Here is a 16557-nt window from a genome sequence, read left to right on the forward strand (position 1 = left end):
TCCAGGTCCTCCCGGCGCGGGAGGAATCCATGTGGTCGGCGGGGCCCAGTGGGAGGCAGGGCGGCGAGTGCTCCGTCTCCAGCAGCGTGCGGCGCGGTGGCCGGAGCTGGTACTGCAGGCTCCCCTCTCCAGCCGGGGGGGGGGGGGGGGTGGGGGGGGAGAGCTGCTAGGCTGTGCACCAAGACGGTGGTGGGGTGCACAGGCCTTTGCAACATGACGGACAGCAGTCCGCTGGTCCTGCGCACCATGAGGAAGAGGAGGAAGGATCGTTTTCGTCGCGCAGTGCGTCCAGCGTGGAGGAGGCTGGGATGCCCGGTCCGAGTGGCAGAGTGGCGTCCGGCGTGGTCATTCCGGTGACGGGGGGGGGGGGGTCACATCGTCAGGATTCAGGACTGCCAGCTGCGGGGTTCACAGCGCCCCGGCAGCCAGGTGAGGCCGTGTTGGGTGCTTTTCTTGCGCTGGCGCAGGGTTCGGGGTTGGGGGGGTGTCGTGGGGGACAGATTGATATGATTGCGGGCTTGGGGCGGTTATTGTGTGGGCTGGCTAGTGTGGAGCCAGGGAGTAGCGTGTCCAGGGGGGCCCTCTGCAGGCTCGGGAGTCGCGGCGGCGGCTTCCGTGTCGGTGCAGACGCAGGCTGGCGGTGACGAGGAGCGGCCGCGGGTGGACGATGCTGCCCGTGGGGAGGTTTATGTGTGCTTTGAGGGCCCGCTGGGTGCGCACTTGAGCAGGAGGTCAGGGATCGGATTTGGCTGGGGGAGTACGTGGATATTTTTTCGCTGCTTCCCCTGGAGCGTTTTAATCTGGATGTGGCGAGGCGGGATGGGTCGAAGAGGGAGGAGGATGAGTAGCGGCGTTATAGACTGATACCGCGCACGTTTGCAAATTGGCTGCAGGCGTTCGCCATTTTGGCTAGCGTGATTGGGGAGAGGGCGCCTGACAGCTGTTCGGGGCTGTTCTGCTATTTGGACGCGATTGGGGAGGCGTATAGGGTGTATGGGGGTTCGGGGTGGTTGAGGTATGACGAACAGTTTCGTCAGCGGAAGGCGGTCTGCCAGAGTATGCGGTGGGACCATAAAGATATAGGGTTGTGGATGAAGGTGATGGCGCCGGTGAGGTCTGGGCAGCCCTTTCGGGGGGAGCAGGGGGGGGGGGGATCAGGTCAGTCTGGCTTTGCAACGGCAGCGGCCAAGGGATTGTGCTTCCTTTTCAATGAAGGGAGTTGCAAGTTCGGGCCCAAGTGCAAGTTTAAGCATGAGTGTTCTTCGTGCGGGGGGGGGGGGGGGGGGGGAGGACACAGGGCCAGCCGTTGTTTTAAAGGGGCAAGGCAAAAAGGGGGTGAGGCTGGTGGAAAAGGGCAGGACGCCGGTGCGGGTGGACGTGATGGCGGGGTACCTAGATAGGTACCCGGACAGGGGGGCGGCGGAATTTTTGCGGAAGGGATTTGCGGAGGGGTTTAGCATTCCGTCTCGCCCGGTGGAGAGGGGGTTTGGGGTTGGGAGGAATTTGAGGTCGGCTTTGGAGCACAGGGAGGTGGTGTCGGAGAAGCTGGCCAAGGAGGTGGCGCTGGGTAGGATGGATGGGCCGTTTTCTGAACTGCCTTGGGAGGATTTGAGGGTTTCTCCTTTGGGGGTGGTGCCCAAGAAGGAGCCGAACAAGTTTCGGCTCATTCATCACTTGTCTTTCCCGAAAGGGGCATCGGTCAACGATGGTATTAATCCTGAGCTTTGTTCGGTGGTTTATACCTCCATTGACGCAGCGGTAGGATGGGTGCGTAAGTTGGGGCCGGGGGCCTTGTTGGCCAAGACGGACATCGAAGCGGCGTTTCGGTTGTTGCCTGTTCATCCTGATAGTTTGCACTTGTTAGGTTGTTTCTGGGATGGCAGGTACTTTGTGGATCGGTGTCTGCCGATGGGGTGCTCGGTGTCTTGTGCTTACTTTGAAACCTTCAGTTCCTTCTTGGAGTGGGTGGTTAAGGATGTGTCAGGGTGTGTGTCACTGATTCACTATCTTGATGACTTTTTGTGCTTGGGTCCGGCGGAGTCCCGGGTTTGTTCATTGTTATTGTCTACGTTGCAGTGTGTTTTTGAGTCGTTCGGGGTGCCGTTGGTGGTGGAAAAGACGGTGGGGCCCGCGACGGAGTTGAGTTTTTTGGGCATTGTTATTGATACGGTTAAGATGGAGTGTAGGTTGCCTGAGGAGAAGGTTATGGATTTGAGGGGGGCGGTGGGGAGCGCGGTGAGGGCGCACAAGATTCGTTTGAGGGATTTGCAGTCGCTGTTGGGTAAGTTGAATTTTGCATGTCGGATCATGCCGATGGGGTGAATTTTTTGTAGAAAATTGGCGGCTGCTACCGGTGGGGTGGTTGCCCCGCATCATTTTATTCGCTTGGGTCGGGAGTTAAAGGGTGATTTGTTGGTTTGGGACCAGTTTTTGAGGAATTTTAAATGGCAGGGCATTAGTGCTGGGTGAGGTGGTGGATAGTTTTGATTTTGATTTGTATTCGGATGCGGCTGGGGGGGGATCGGTTTCGGGGTGTTCTGTGGTGGCCAATGGTGTGCGGGTCCGTGGCCTGAGTCGTGGGTGTTGAGGGGTTGGGTTCGGAACGTTGCATTGCTTGAATTGTTTCCGATTGTCTTGGCGGTGGTGCTCTGGAGGGATAGGTTCCGCGATAGGAAGGTTCGGTTTCACTGCGACAACCTCGGGGTGGTACAGGCGATTAATGGTTTGACGGCCTCTTCCCCCCCGGTGGTGAAATTGTTGCAGCATTTGGTGTTGTGTTGCTTGGAGATTAATGCTTGGATTGTGGCGGTGCATGTGCCAGGGGTTGAGAACAGTGTTGCTGACTCTCTTTCTCGTTTGCAGTGGGAGCGTAGCGTTTTCGGCAGCTCGCCCCGGAGGCGGAGGCAGTCGGGTTGGTGTGTCCGGAGTCCCTCTGGGAGCTACAGTAGCTTGGTTGTTGAGGGAGTCTCTGAGTGCTGGCACCTGGGCGGCGTACGGTAAGGCGTGGAGTGAGTGGGAGGGGTGGTGTGCTGAGTTGGGGGTGGGGATCGATGAGGGTGAGGTTCCGTTGGTGTTGTTTGTGGGGAATTTGGCGGAGTTGGGGAGGTCAGTGGCGCAGGTGAATCGGGTCATGGCGGGGTTGGCGTTTGGTTTCAAGCTTAGGGGCTTACCCGATTTTACCAAGACCTTTTTGGTTCGGCAGGTGTTGAAGGGGTGTAAGAGGGGGAAGCGTGTTGCGGATCAGAGACGTCCGGTTTCCTTTGCTCTGTTGTTACGGTTAGGGGAGCGGCTGGGTGTGGTTTGTCGGTCTGAGAGTGAGGTACGATTGTTTGGGTTGGCTTTCTCGTTGGCAATTTTCGGGGCTTTTCAGCTGGGTGAGTTGGTGTGTCCTAGTGTTACTAGGGAGGGGAGTTTGTGTTGGGGGGGATGTGGACTTGTATGGTGACCGGGTGGTGGTGCGGATTCGGGTGTCAAAAATGGATAGGGAAGGTAGGGGGTGCAGTGTGTCGCTGTTTGGGATTCCGGGGTGCAGGTTGTGCCCGGTGCGTTGCTTGAGACAGTAACGGGAGGGGGTGAGTTTTGGGGCCATGGGGCCCCTGTTGAGACATGAGGATGGTTCGTTTCTGTCACGTTTTCAGTTCGTGGCAGTGTTTAAGAGGTGTTTGGAGGCGATGGGAATGGACTCTAAGCTTTTTACGGGTCATTCTTTTAGGATTGGGGTGGCTACGGAGGCGGCGAGGTTGGGTTTGAGCGAGGAGGTGATTAAGAAGATAGGGAGATGGGAGTCTTCTCGTTTTAAGTCCTATGTGCGGTTGGGAGGTTGGTGAGTTGAGTTGTTGGCATTAATTTTCTTTTATTTGTGTTGCAGGTGCGGTTTTGGTGTGGATTCTGGGGCACTCCTTTGTTTTCTGGGGAGCGTTGCGTGCTGATGTGCGGCCGGAGGGGCGTCAGCTTGGTTTCAGCAGGGACGAGGCGGTGCTGCGATGGTTAGGGTGTAGGGGTATGCTGTGGGGCAGTGTATTGAGGGAGGTGCATCGTTTTGTGAGGTTGGATCGGGCCCCCGATGTGTTGGTGTTGCATGTAGGGGGTAATGATTTGGGGGTTAGGCCGTGTCGGGAGCTTATTAAGGATATTAAGTTTGATATGTTGAGGTTGTGGTCTTTGTTTCCAGGTATGGTGACGGTCTGGTCCGACATTGTGGCCAGGAAGAAGTGGAGAGAGGCGCGTTCGGTTGAGCGGGTCAACAAGGCCAGGGTGAAGGTGAATAGAGCTATTGGGAGGTTTGTGGCGCGTAATGGTGCGGTGGCGGTTCGGCATACGGACTTGGAAGCGGGGAGTGGTGGTTTTTGGAGGGCGGATGGTGTTCACCTGAATGCGGTGGGCATTGATCTTTGGGCTTGCAGGATGGAATCGAACGTGCTTTGCGTTTGTGGAGGAACGCGCAGGCTTGAGGGAGTGTGTAAGGTTCAAGCTGCGCGTTGTTGGCGGTGGGAGATCATAGAAGCTGGTGGTTTATGACGGTAGTGGAAATGGGAGGGCCTCAATGGTGGGGCTGGACTCTCATAGTTTAGGTACTTGGTTAATTGGAGAAGGCATCCATCAGCTGGTGTCTTCGAGCTGGTGCTTACGGCTGGAGGCAAGATGGAGTTGCCAGGTTGGCTTATGGTGGATGGTAGCATTTTGGGGCTTCTACGATCTCCCTCGTCAGGGGTTAATGTTAATTGTAATGTTATTCTTATTTATGGATGTATTTATTTTATTAATAAACGGCTGCTGTGGCCGATTTAATCCAAGCAAAGTGTGTGGTGTCTTATTGGGATGGTACTTGGTTGGGGGGAGAAAAGGGGAAGTTATGGTAGGCCCTGAGGGAGTAACCAATAACCCATCATGGCAGCGGCTGCTCTCTGCATAAAATGGCTCCAGCAGGAAGTCAGCTCCCTGATCTCCGTCATCAGGACCTCGGTAGGCACTTACCTAGAAGTGATTACACCACAATATCCAGTCCAGCAAGTTATAGGTGTAACTAGAGACCTAGCTGTTATCGGCCCGGAATGGTTATGGAATGTGCCCATGGTCATACAAAGGTTCCATCGCTGGACACTGAGGCCACCAGGGTAGACATGGAATTCTGCATAAATGTGAGGGAAGTGAACAGCACCCCACACCTTGCTGCACACTGGCCCATGGGGGGCGAGTACAACCAGTGCTATGGGGGCTCAGCAGATGAAGGACCACAGTCTCCTATATACCTGTACTTAGTGCCATATTTCATACCTGAGGTTTGCATGAGGTAGACACGGGTCCCATTGGCCGCAGCTCCGCAGAGGAACACCCCGCTCAGTAAGGCACACAAAGTTGTAAGGCTCGATGTCAGATCCTGAGCGGAGTTCGAGTAGATCACATCAATCACTTTACCAAGGAAAAATGGAGCAGACATGGTGATCACACTAGAGAAGGTGAGGAACCCAACCGCAGCTGCAGGAAGGAGACATTGCTGAGTTATTAACCGAAAGTCAGGAGATTGTCCAATGTCTTGTAGCTTTACCTTTACGATATATCAAAAACACATCTCTCCTCTCCCGTGGAAGATCCACTGAGATCTTGGACCACAGAAGCCTCCACCACCAGTCACATCATGGACCACAAGAGCCCCAACCACCAGTGATATCATGGACCAGAAAAGTTGCCACACCCAGTGAAATGATGGACCACATAATCCCCGACCACCAGTGATGTCATGAACCAAAAGAGCCCCCATCAACATGGACATCAGCTCCCACCATCAGTGACATCATGGACCACAAAACCTCTAACCACCAGTGATGTCATGGACCACAGAAGCCCCCACCAGTGACAGAAGGCTGTCAATCACAACACACATCACATCCAGATCGAAAACTTGCTTGTGTGAAAGAAGTGTAAATAGTGTGATGCCTTCTGACTCTACTCTTGTGAGGGGATGAGAGGGATCTCTGAAGAACAAAAAGGCAGGCAGAGAACATACAGGTTTGGCAGTAGCTTACTCCCCGCTCCACACTCAGAGTGTGCATGTTCATGGGGGGGAAATAACTTTTGGTTGAGCTCAGTGGCATGCCTAGGGTGTTTGGCACCCGAGCGGGTCCTTTCTTTGGCAAACCCCCCCCCCCCCCCCAATACTTAAAAAAAAAAAAAATAAATGTACCCCCTCACAATAGTATTGCCCTTATTGTACAACCTTTACAGTAGTTTTGTACAGATGTGTGCCCCTCACATTAGTTATGTCCACATTGTGCCCTCTGTGCCCCTTTCACAGTTGTTGTAATGCCCTCTTTGTGCCCCCTTCACAGTAATAATCCCCATTGTTCCCCCTTCATAGTGATAATGCCCTTCTGTGCTCCCCCCATAGTAGAAATCCCCATTGTGCCCCCCCCCACTCCACAGTAATAAATCCCTCTGTGCCCCCTCCACGGTAATAAAGCCCTCTGTGCCCCCTCCACGGTAATAAAGCCCTCTGTGCCCCCTCCACGGTAATAAAGCCCTCTGTGCCCCCTCCACGGTAATAAAGCCCTCTGTGCCCCCTCCACGGTAATAAAGCCCTCTGTGCCCCCTCCACGGTAATAAAGCCCTCTGTGTCCCCACCATAGTAATAAAGCCCTCTGTGCCCCCTCCAGGGTAATAAAGCCCTCTGTGCCCCCTCCAACCGGTAATAAAGCCCTCTGTGCCCCCTCCATGGTAATAAAGTCCTCTGTGCCCCCTCCATGGTAATAAAGTCCTCTGTGCCCCCTCCATGGTAATAAAGTCCTCTGTGCCCCCTCCATGGTAATAAAGACCCTATTGTGCCAGATTGTGTCAGAGAGAACGGATCCGTCCCCGTTGACTTACATCGTGTGTCAGGACGGATCCGTCTCACTCCGCTTCGTCAGGCGGACAACAGAGCGCTGCAGGCGGCCTCCAGAGCGGAATGGTAACTGATCGGAGGCAAACTGATGGATTCTGAGCAGATCCTTTTCCATTCAGAATGCATTAGGGCAAAACTGATCCTTTTTGGACCGCTGAGCCCTGAACGGATCTCACAAACGGAAACCAAAACGCCAGTGTGAAAGTAGCCTTAGCGATAAGAGTGGCCATTGTGCTGTGTCCTGCTGCAGGGCAGGGGACACAGCGTTTACAGCCTTCTGGGTAGGATATGGCTGACCCCACCACATAACACACTGAAGCTCCAGATATCAGGAGAGGACATGCCCTGGACCCAGTCACCGTCTACAGCAGCGCCAATCTCTATACCCAGAGCTGAAGGCTAGAGAAGAGCTGAGGCCGTGGCGTGCTCTGACGGGAGGATTACACAAGGCTATGCTGTCCACCCTCCTGCTCACCTGTGCCCCAGAACAGTGTCATTTTGCTCATTGTCCTGTCAGTCCCCCCATCATCCTGCCCGCAGTCCCCAGAATGAGAAGGTTACAAGTCTTTACTAATTCATGGAACAGGAAAAGCTACAATCTCCCTTGGGCAGACGTCTTCACACAGGCGTCGATAGGATGCAGGTGCGTTCAGGGAAATAAGCGAGTTCGCTGGCAAAGTCAGTCAGTTTTGCCTGCGTTCGCGTTCAGTTTTTATCACGCGGGTGCAATGCGTTTTGCACGATAAAAAACTGAATGTGGTACCCGGACCCGAACCCAGAGTTCTTCACTGAAGTTCGGGTTTGGGTTCGGTGTTCCGTAGATTTTATTATTTTCCATTATAATAACATGTACCGTATTTTTCACCCTATAAGACGTGACGTACCTGCTCCTCTTACTTTATGAATGAAGCAGGCGGAGCAGGCGCGTGACATAGTGGATGACGTTCCGCTGCCGCCGCCCGCTCGGCCTGCCTACTGGAGTTTCAAGTGAGTACCGTACTCTATGCTGCAGAGGATTACTATAGTTTAAAACAGCGCCAATGCCTACACGTTACCTATTAATACTACAGTGAGCGGGGCCCGGTGTAATAGAATACAGTGACTGCAACAGGCCCCGCTGCCATTACAACACCAGATGCCGGCCCCCACCCCGCCTCCCTCCCTGCTGGTACAACACCGGCCGCGCTGTGCAGCATTGCGGTCGGCGATGTATCGCTGTAAATGGCAGTATTCGCCCCATAAGACGCACTGCCATTTTCCCCCCAACTTTTGGCAGAAAAAGTGCGTCTTATAGGGCGTATTTTTCACCCTATAAGACGCACCGTCCCATAAGACGCACCTAGGTTTTTGAGGAGGAAAATAAGAAAACAACATTTTTTAACCAAAATGTGTGCTTTTGGTGGGTTTTCAACTAATTGGTATCTGTGGATGACGCACTGTTATGGGGGGGGGATCTGTGGATGACACCGTTATGGGGGGGGGGGGGATCTGTGGATAGCACCGTTATGGGGGGGGGGAATCTGTGGATAGCACCGTTATGGGGGGGGGGGGGAATCTGTGGATAGCACCGTTATGGGGGGGTGGGGGAATCTGTGGATAGCACCGTTATGGGGGGGGGGGAATCTGTGGATAGCACCGTTATGGGGGGGGGGGGAATCTGTGGATAGCACCGTTATGGGGGGGGGGGGAATCTGTGGATAGCACCGTTATGGGGGGGGGGGAATCTGTGGATAGCACCGTTATGGGGGGGGGGGGGGGGAATCTGTGGATAGCACCGTTATGGGGGGGGGGGGAATCTGTGGATAGCACTGGGGTGGGGGGGATCTGTGGATAGCACCGTTATGGGGGGGGGGGAATCTGTGGATAGCACGTTATGGGGGGGGGGGGAATCTGTGGATAGCAATGTTATGGGGGGGGGGAATCTGTGGATAGCACCGTTATGGGGGGTGGGGGGAATCTGTGGATAACACTGTTATGGGGGGGAATCTGTGGATAACACTGTATGGGGGGGATCTGTGGATAACACTGTTATGGGGTGATCTGTGGATAACACTGTTATGGGGGGATCTGTGGATGCACTGTTATGGGGGGATCTGTGGATGGCACTGTTATGGGGGATCTGTGGATAACACTGTTATGGGGGGGATCTGTGGATAACACTGTTATTGGGGGATCTGTGGATGGCACTGTTTATGGGGGGATCTGTGGATAAACTGTTATGGGGGGATCTGTGGATAACACTGTTATGGGGGGATCTGTGGATAACACTGTTATGGGGGGATCTGTGGATAACACTGTTATGGGGGGATCTGTGGATAACACTGTTATGGGGGGATCTGTGGATAACACTGTTATGGGGGGATCTGTGGATAACACTGTTATGGGGGGATCTGTGGATAACACTGTTATGGGGGGATCTGTGGATAACACTGTTATGGGGGGATCTGTGGATAACACTGTTATGGGGGGATCTGTGGATAACACTGTTATGGGGGGATCTGTGGATAACACTGTTATGGGGGGATCTGTGGATAACACTGTTATGGGGGGATCTGTGGATAACACTGTTATGGGGGGATCTGTGGATAACACTGTTATGGGGGGATCTGTGGATAACACTGTTATGGGGGGGATCTGTGGATAACACTGTTATGGGGGGGATCTGTGGATAACACTGTTATGGGGGGGATCTGTGGATAACACTGTTATGGGGGGGATCTGTGGATAACACTGTTATGGGGGGGATCTGTGGATAACACTGTTATGGGGGGGATCTGTGGATAACACTGTATGGGGGGATCTGTGGATAACACTGTTATGGGGGGATCTGTGGATAACACTGTAATGGGGGGATCTGTGGATAACACTGTAATGGGGGGGATCTGTGGATAACACTGTAATGGGGGGGATCTGTGGATAACACTGTTATGGGGGGGGGATCTGTGGATAACACTGTTATGGGGGGGGATCTGTGGATAACACTGTTATGGGGGGGGATCTGTGGATAACACTGTTATGGGAGGGGGGATCTGTGGATAACACTGTTATGGGGGGGGGATCTGTGGATAACACTGTTATGGGGGGGATGGGAACACGTATGGGGGGGGGGGAGATCTGTGGATAACACTGTTATGGGGGGGGGGAGATCTGTGGATAACACTGTTATGGGGGGGGGGGGGGGAGGAGATACTGTGGATAACACTGTTATGGGGGGGGGGGGGAGATCTGTTGATGTCATTCACAGATCCCCCCCCCATAGCAATGTCCCTGTGAGGGAATGACCCCCAATACAGGGGGTGGGGGCCGGCATCTGGTGTTGTAATGGCAGCGGGGCCCGGTGTAGTCACTGTATTCTATTACACCGAGCCCCGATCACTGTAGTAATCTCATGTAACGTGTAGGCATTAAACTATAGCAATCCTCTGCGTACCCACTTGAAACTCCTGTAGCAGGCAGGCGGCAGCGCAACTCGCTACGTCACGTGCCTGCTCCTCCCACTTTATAAATGGGGAGTTTGAAGTGGGTACGCAGAGGATTGCTATAGTTTAATGCCTACCTACACGTTACATGAGATTACTACAGTGAGCGGGGCCCGGTGTAATAGAATACAGTGACTGCACCGGGCCCCGCTGCCATTACAACACCAGATGCCGGCCCCCACCCCTCCTCCCTCCCATCGCGGCCGGCGGTGTATCAGTGTTAGCAGAGTTAGCGTTCGCCCCATAAGACACACTGCCATTCCCCAATTAGCAAAATTGCAAAAAATTTGCATCTTATAGGGTGAAAAATACGGTATGTCCTGGACAATTTTTTATTTCTTTTTTTCAATTTTGCAAATTTTTTCTAAAATTCTGTTTTCACTTTCCATCATGGGGTATTGGGAGCAAAATGATGGGGAACATGGATTTATTTTATTTTAGCACAAGGCCACAACATAGAATGTAAAAAAAGGATCTGAAGGCTTTCCAAATGCAAGCAGCAATGCATAAAATAATGGAAGACGGACAGGATAGAGAGCTACGCGGTTCTGATCCGCGAGTGCGGTTCTACACGGTGTTGCCCAGCAGCTCTCGATTCTGCCTGCCTTCCATTAGTGTTTGGCCTCTTTGGGAGGCTGCCTCGAGTCTTGAGGACTTTAGTTGGTTGGTGCTGGTGGGTGTCTATACACATCAAAAGTCACCCCAACCTGTATGGCCGGCTTCAGGTGGACACTACATGGTGTGAATGAGCCTCTCGCCCAGGTTAATATTCAGCGGACATCCTAGCTGTCGCTTGTGGTCCGATTTGGGGAGGGGGAGGATCTGAGGCTTCATTCACTTGTAAAAATTGAACAATTGTTAAATGTTGCACAAAAAATTTAACCTCGGCAAAAAGAGTCAAATGCGTTAAACACGTAGGGCAGGACCCTGGAAGATAAGACCCAACATCCTGACATCAAGCCCAGAATCTGCTCAGAGAAGACTCTGAAGTCACTTATCTCTGTGACAACACCCACACACCCATACACCCCATAGTATGAAAACTAAATGGACTGAAGGGGGTGGGGTGGTCATATCCTGGACACCTCTACTAGAGATCATCTTAGGAGTAAGCAATGGAGGACTGACCGACCAAGAGTCTGTGAGCCGCAGCTCCACCGAAGACTGTGTGGTAGCGGAATCCATAACGAGATTCTTCGATAACCCGAACTTTAGACGCCGAACTTAAAACACAAGTTCGCTCAACACTAATAACCAGCAGATCCACTGCTAGTACGACAGGTCATCAGAGACCGCAGCATGGACAGAACTATAGGGAGAGCAGAGGAAAACCCTGGCCAGGTGCTTGATGGGGCTTGAAGGTCCCTCTGCCGTCTAAGAGTACCAGTATTATATATGGCACATTGTAGGTGGGGCCCTTGTACAAGGTATGCATAGGGGCCCAGAAGCTTCAACATAAAGGGCATTCCGGTTGGTAAAAGTTAAATAACTTTTAGATTGGTGGGACCCCCATTGATGACGAGAACTGGGGCTCCGTACCCCCCTCAGCTCCCCTGAAACAACTACAGCAGTGTGCGGCCGCGCCATTCATTTTTTGGGGAGTTCCGGTTTAGCCGAATACATCGCTCACCTATCTCCGGAATAACCATAGAAGTGAATGGATCGGCCACACACATGTGCAACCGGCCACTCTGGTCATTTCAGAGGAGCTGCGAGGGGTACGGGGCCGCCGTTCTCGTGATCTGTAGGGGTCCCAGCGGTAGGACCACCACTGATCTAATAATGATCCTCTATCCTGTGGACAGGGGGTTTAGTTAGCAACAACCGGAATACCCCTTTAAACCTCTGAACTGCATCATGGCCTTATAAAGTGCAGACGGCCTCCCTCTCTTCACTAAGACGCCTGTACACATGGAGATGAGAGCAGGTGTTAAGAGGACAGTGCAGTGAAGACACCCTGAGGAATGCGGCATGAAAAGAGCAGGTGCCGGATGCTCCTGCTACTCATTGCATCTCACTGGATTCCAGGAGAAATATATCCAGCACTGCCTCTCCACGGAGCTGCTAAAAGGTCCCTGAGGGCAGCGTCACCAAACAGGAATATCATCCGGCATACTGGCTGGATCCGAGATAACATAGACAGACAAGACTAGAGGGAAGCTGTGCAGGGTCCATACATTGTATACAGAATAAGTGCAGATACTGAAAATTACACACCAGCTCCATCCCCGGGAGATGCCCACACTACACCAGCTCCATCCCCGGGAGATGCCCACACTACACCAGCTACATCCCCCGGGAAATGGAGATGCCCACACAACACCAGCTCCATCCCCCGGGAGATGCCCACACTACACCGGCTCCATCCCCCGGGAGATGCCCACACTACACCGGCTCCATCCCCCGGGAGATGTCAACCTACCCGGCTCCATCCCCCGGGAGATGCCCACACTACACCGGCTCCATGCCCCCGGGAGATGCCCACACTACACCGGCTCCATCCCCCGGGAGATGCCCACACTACACCGGCTCCATCCCCGTGAGATGCCCACACTACACCGGCTCCATTCCTCCATCCCCGGGAGATGCCCACACTACACCGGCTCCATCCCCGGGAGATGGTCAACCTACACCGGCTCCATCCCCCGGGAGATGCCCACACTACACCGGCTCCATCCCCCGGGAGATGCCCACACTACACCGGCTCCATCCCCCGGGAGATGCCCACACTACACCGGCTCCATCCCCGGGAGATGCCCACACTACACCGGCTCCATCCACCGGGAGATGCCCACACTACACCGGCTCCATCCACCGGGAGATGCCCACACTACACCGGCTCCATCCCCCTGGAGATGCCCACACTACACCAGCTCCATCCCCGCGAGATGCCCACCCTACACCAGCACCATCCCCGGGAGATGCCCACCCTACACCAGCACCATCCCCGGGAGATGCCCACCCTACACCAGCACAATATACCCACACTAACTATCCTCACCATTCCCTTGTACTAATAACACCAGGTACCTGTCAGCCTCCACTTCTCTGGCTGGGCCAGGTCAAGCAACCTTTTGACATCCTGGGAGGCCAGGCTTTTTTTTGGATCTTCCTTCCTTTGGCTCTGCACCTTCTCAGACTCCCCCTCAGTCTTGCTGGTTGGAGCATTGCTGTAACACCTGTAGTTGGCAGCAGATACTGACTGGCAGCACCATGTCCTGTGCAGTCTATAAACTCCAGAAGTCCTGCAGGGCACAGGCCATTGGTGTATTGGTCCATTGATGGTCCTTTGGGGTTTTTTGCAGAAAGTCCTATAGGAGTAGCACCCAGCATGGACAGGTTGTCTGCAGAGCAGCCACAATCTGCCCTTGACAGTTGGCAGCCCCAGCGATAGGCTCAGCATGGCTGCAGCAGGTCACAGCAGCCTCCAGGGTCTCCTGCAGCTCAGGGGCACATGCAGGAGAGCAGATCATGAATGGGCTGAGGGGCAGCTGAAGGTCAGGAGCAGAGGGTCACCTGCAGGGGGCTTCCTCCATGTGCTGCTGCAGTGAGTCAGAGTCCTCCTGGAGTAGTAGTAGTGGTGGTAGTAGTAGTGCTGGCTGGGTAATATGGAGAGATAGGGCCTGTGTGGGGATCTGAGATAAGTCTGCGCCCTCCTCCTCTGTGGGTGTGAGTCTCTCATGATCTGCTATGTCATGGTGTCTGCTGCTGGCGACTGTCAGCTTATTTCTCCCCAGCACTCAGTATTACAACAGCCACCACTTCCCTAACTCACCCCCCTCTCTATTACACCTCTGCCCCTCCCCCAAGGGTGGGGATTAACCCCCTCTTTACTGGCTGGAAATTCCTTCAGGAAATGATCATTCAGTTGCATTCAGAAGTCTGAGTCTCCTAAAAAATCACATAATAATGAAGGATTATTACATCTCCTGCCCAGAATACAGAGAAATTACCTGAATATTTATTTATCTATCATAGATACATTGTATCCGGCATCCTGTAGATATAGATACATTGTATCCTGCCTCCTGTAGCATATAGATACATTGTACCCTTCCTGTCTGCTGTACATATAGATACATTGTATCCTGCCTGCTGTACATATACATACATTGTATCCTGCCTCCTGTACATATAGATACATTGTACCCTTCCTGTTTTCTGTACATATAGATACATTGTACCCTTCCTGTCTGCTGTACATATAGATACATTGTACCCTGCCTGTTTTCTGTACATATAGATACATTGTATCCTGCCTCCTGTACATATAGATACATTGTACCCTTCCTGTTTTCTGTACATATAGATACATTGTACCCTGCCTGTTTTCTGTACATATAGATACATTGTATCCTGCCCGTTTTATGTACATATCGATACATTGTATCCTGCCTCCTGTACATATAGATACATTGTATCCTGCCTGCCTCCTGTATATTATACGTTGTGATATGTTTGCTTCCCTGCAAGGAACTCTCATGACATCACAGCACCATGTGATGGGGGTGGGAACGTGACATAATCCAGTCATGTGACTATTCTAGGTCAGGATAGAAAAGTGACAGCAGGGACAGAAGCATGTTATAGACCGTGACGCTATATACAGTAATGTCACCTCCAGTCACCTTCATATGCTGCATAACCTGATAATACACACCTCAGCTGCTGCAGAACATCATCATACTATCTTTAGCTGCTGCAGAACCTCACAATACACACCTCAGCTGCTGTAAAACCTGATAATACACACCTCAGCTGCTGCAGAACCTCATAATACATACCACAGCTGCTGCAGAACCTCCTAATACACATCAGAGCTGCTGCAGAACCTCCTAATACACACCTCAGCTGCTGCAGAACCTCATAATTCAATACACACCACAGCTGCTGCAGAACCTCCTAATACACATCAGAGCTACTGCAGAACCTCCTAATACACACATCAGCTGCTGCAGAACATCATAATACACACCTCAGCTGCTGCAGAACATCATCATACTATCTTTAGCTGCTGCAGAACCTCATAATAAACACCTCAGCTGCTAGAGAACCTCATAATACACACCATTGTATCCTGCCTCCTGTACATATAGATACATTGTATCCTGCCTGCCTCCTGTACATATAGATACATTGTATCCTGCCTGCCTCCTGTACATGTAGATACATTGTGTCCTGCCTCCTGTACATATAGATACATTGTATCCTGCCTCCTGTACATATAGATACATTGTATCCTGCCTCCTGTACATATAGATACATTGTGTCCTGCCTCCTGTACATATAGATACATTGTATCCTGCCTGTCTCCTGTACATATAGATACATTGTATCCTGCCTCCTGTACATATAGATACATTGTATCCTGCCTCCTGTACATATAGATACATTGTATCCTGCCTCCTGTACATATAGATACATTGTGTCCTGCCTCCTGTACATATAGATACATTGTATCCTGCCTGCCTCCTGTACATATAGATACATTGTATCCTGCCTGCCTCCTGTACATATAGATACATTGTATCATGCCTCCTGTACATATAGATACATTGTATTCTGCCTGTCTCCTGTATATTATACGTTGTGATATGTTTTCTTCCCTGCAAGGAACTCTCATGACATCACAGCACCATGTGACGGGGGTGGGAACGTGACATAATCCAGTCATGTGACTATTCTAGGTCAGGACAGAAAAGTGACAGCATGGACAGAAGCATGTTATAATTAAGGAAAATTGTGGAGTCCGCACACCTTAGTATAGTGGTGGGTGCTCGCAGAGGACTTCAGTCGCAGAATATATAAGGATAACCCACGGCACACCAATCTCTTTTACTTTGCAAAATTTATTATGGGTACAAAAAAGGTATTCACAAGGTTTGTCAATATATGACTAGTCGCGCCATGATTATAATATGAGCAAAAAAATTCACATATATTTGTGGGCCATGTTATCTCGTGGCCGGTTAGCAGACTGCATAGTATGGGCGCTGAAGCATGTTATAGACCGTGAAGCTATATACAGTAATGTCACCTCCAGTGTCCGAGAGAAAGACTTCCATTATGTGTTCAAGGAAGGGAGGGGGGTAACGCAGACACTTCATATGCTGCAGAACATCATCATACTATCTTCAGCTGCTTTAGAACCTCATAATACACACCTCAGCTGCTGGAGAACCTCCAAATACACACCTCAGC

At 52.1% G+C, this 16557-nt stretch overlaps 1 protein-coding gene across 1 annotated transcript in view; it reads right to left on the reverse strand.

Moving 5' to 3' along the window:
• The window catches only part of LOC122944423 (ATP-binding cassette sub-family B member 10, mitochondrial-like), a 31180-nt gene extending 17091 nt beyond the window's left edge, over nucleotides 1-14089 (reverse strand). The window contains 2 exon segments of the mRNA XM_044302661.1: nucleotides 5275-5475; nucleotides 13387-14089. Of these exon segments, the coding sequence (XP_044158596.1) occupies nucleotides 5275-5475; nucleotides 13387-13759 (574 nt within the window). The 5' untranslated portion in view covers nucleotides 13760-14089.
• Nucleotides 14090-16557: the final 2468 nt, after the last annotated feature.

The sequence above is a fragment of the Bufo gargarizans genome, chromosome 8 (assembly GCF_014858855.1).
Source record: "Bufo gargarizans isolate SCDJY-AF-19 chromosome 8, ASM1485885v1, whole genome shotgun sequence".
Classification (NCBI taxonomy): domain Eukaryota; kingdom Metazoa; phylum Chordata; class Amphibia; order Anura; family Bufonidae; genus Bufo; species Bufo gargarizans.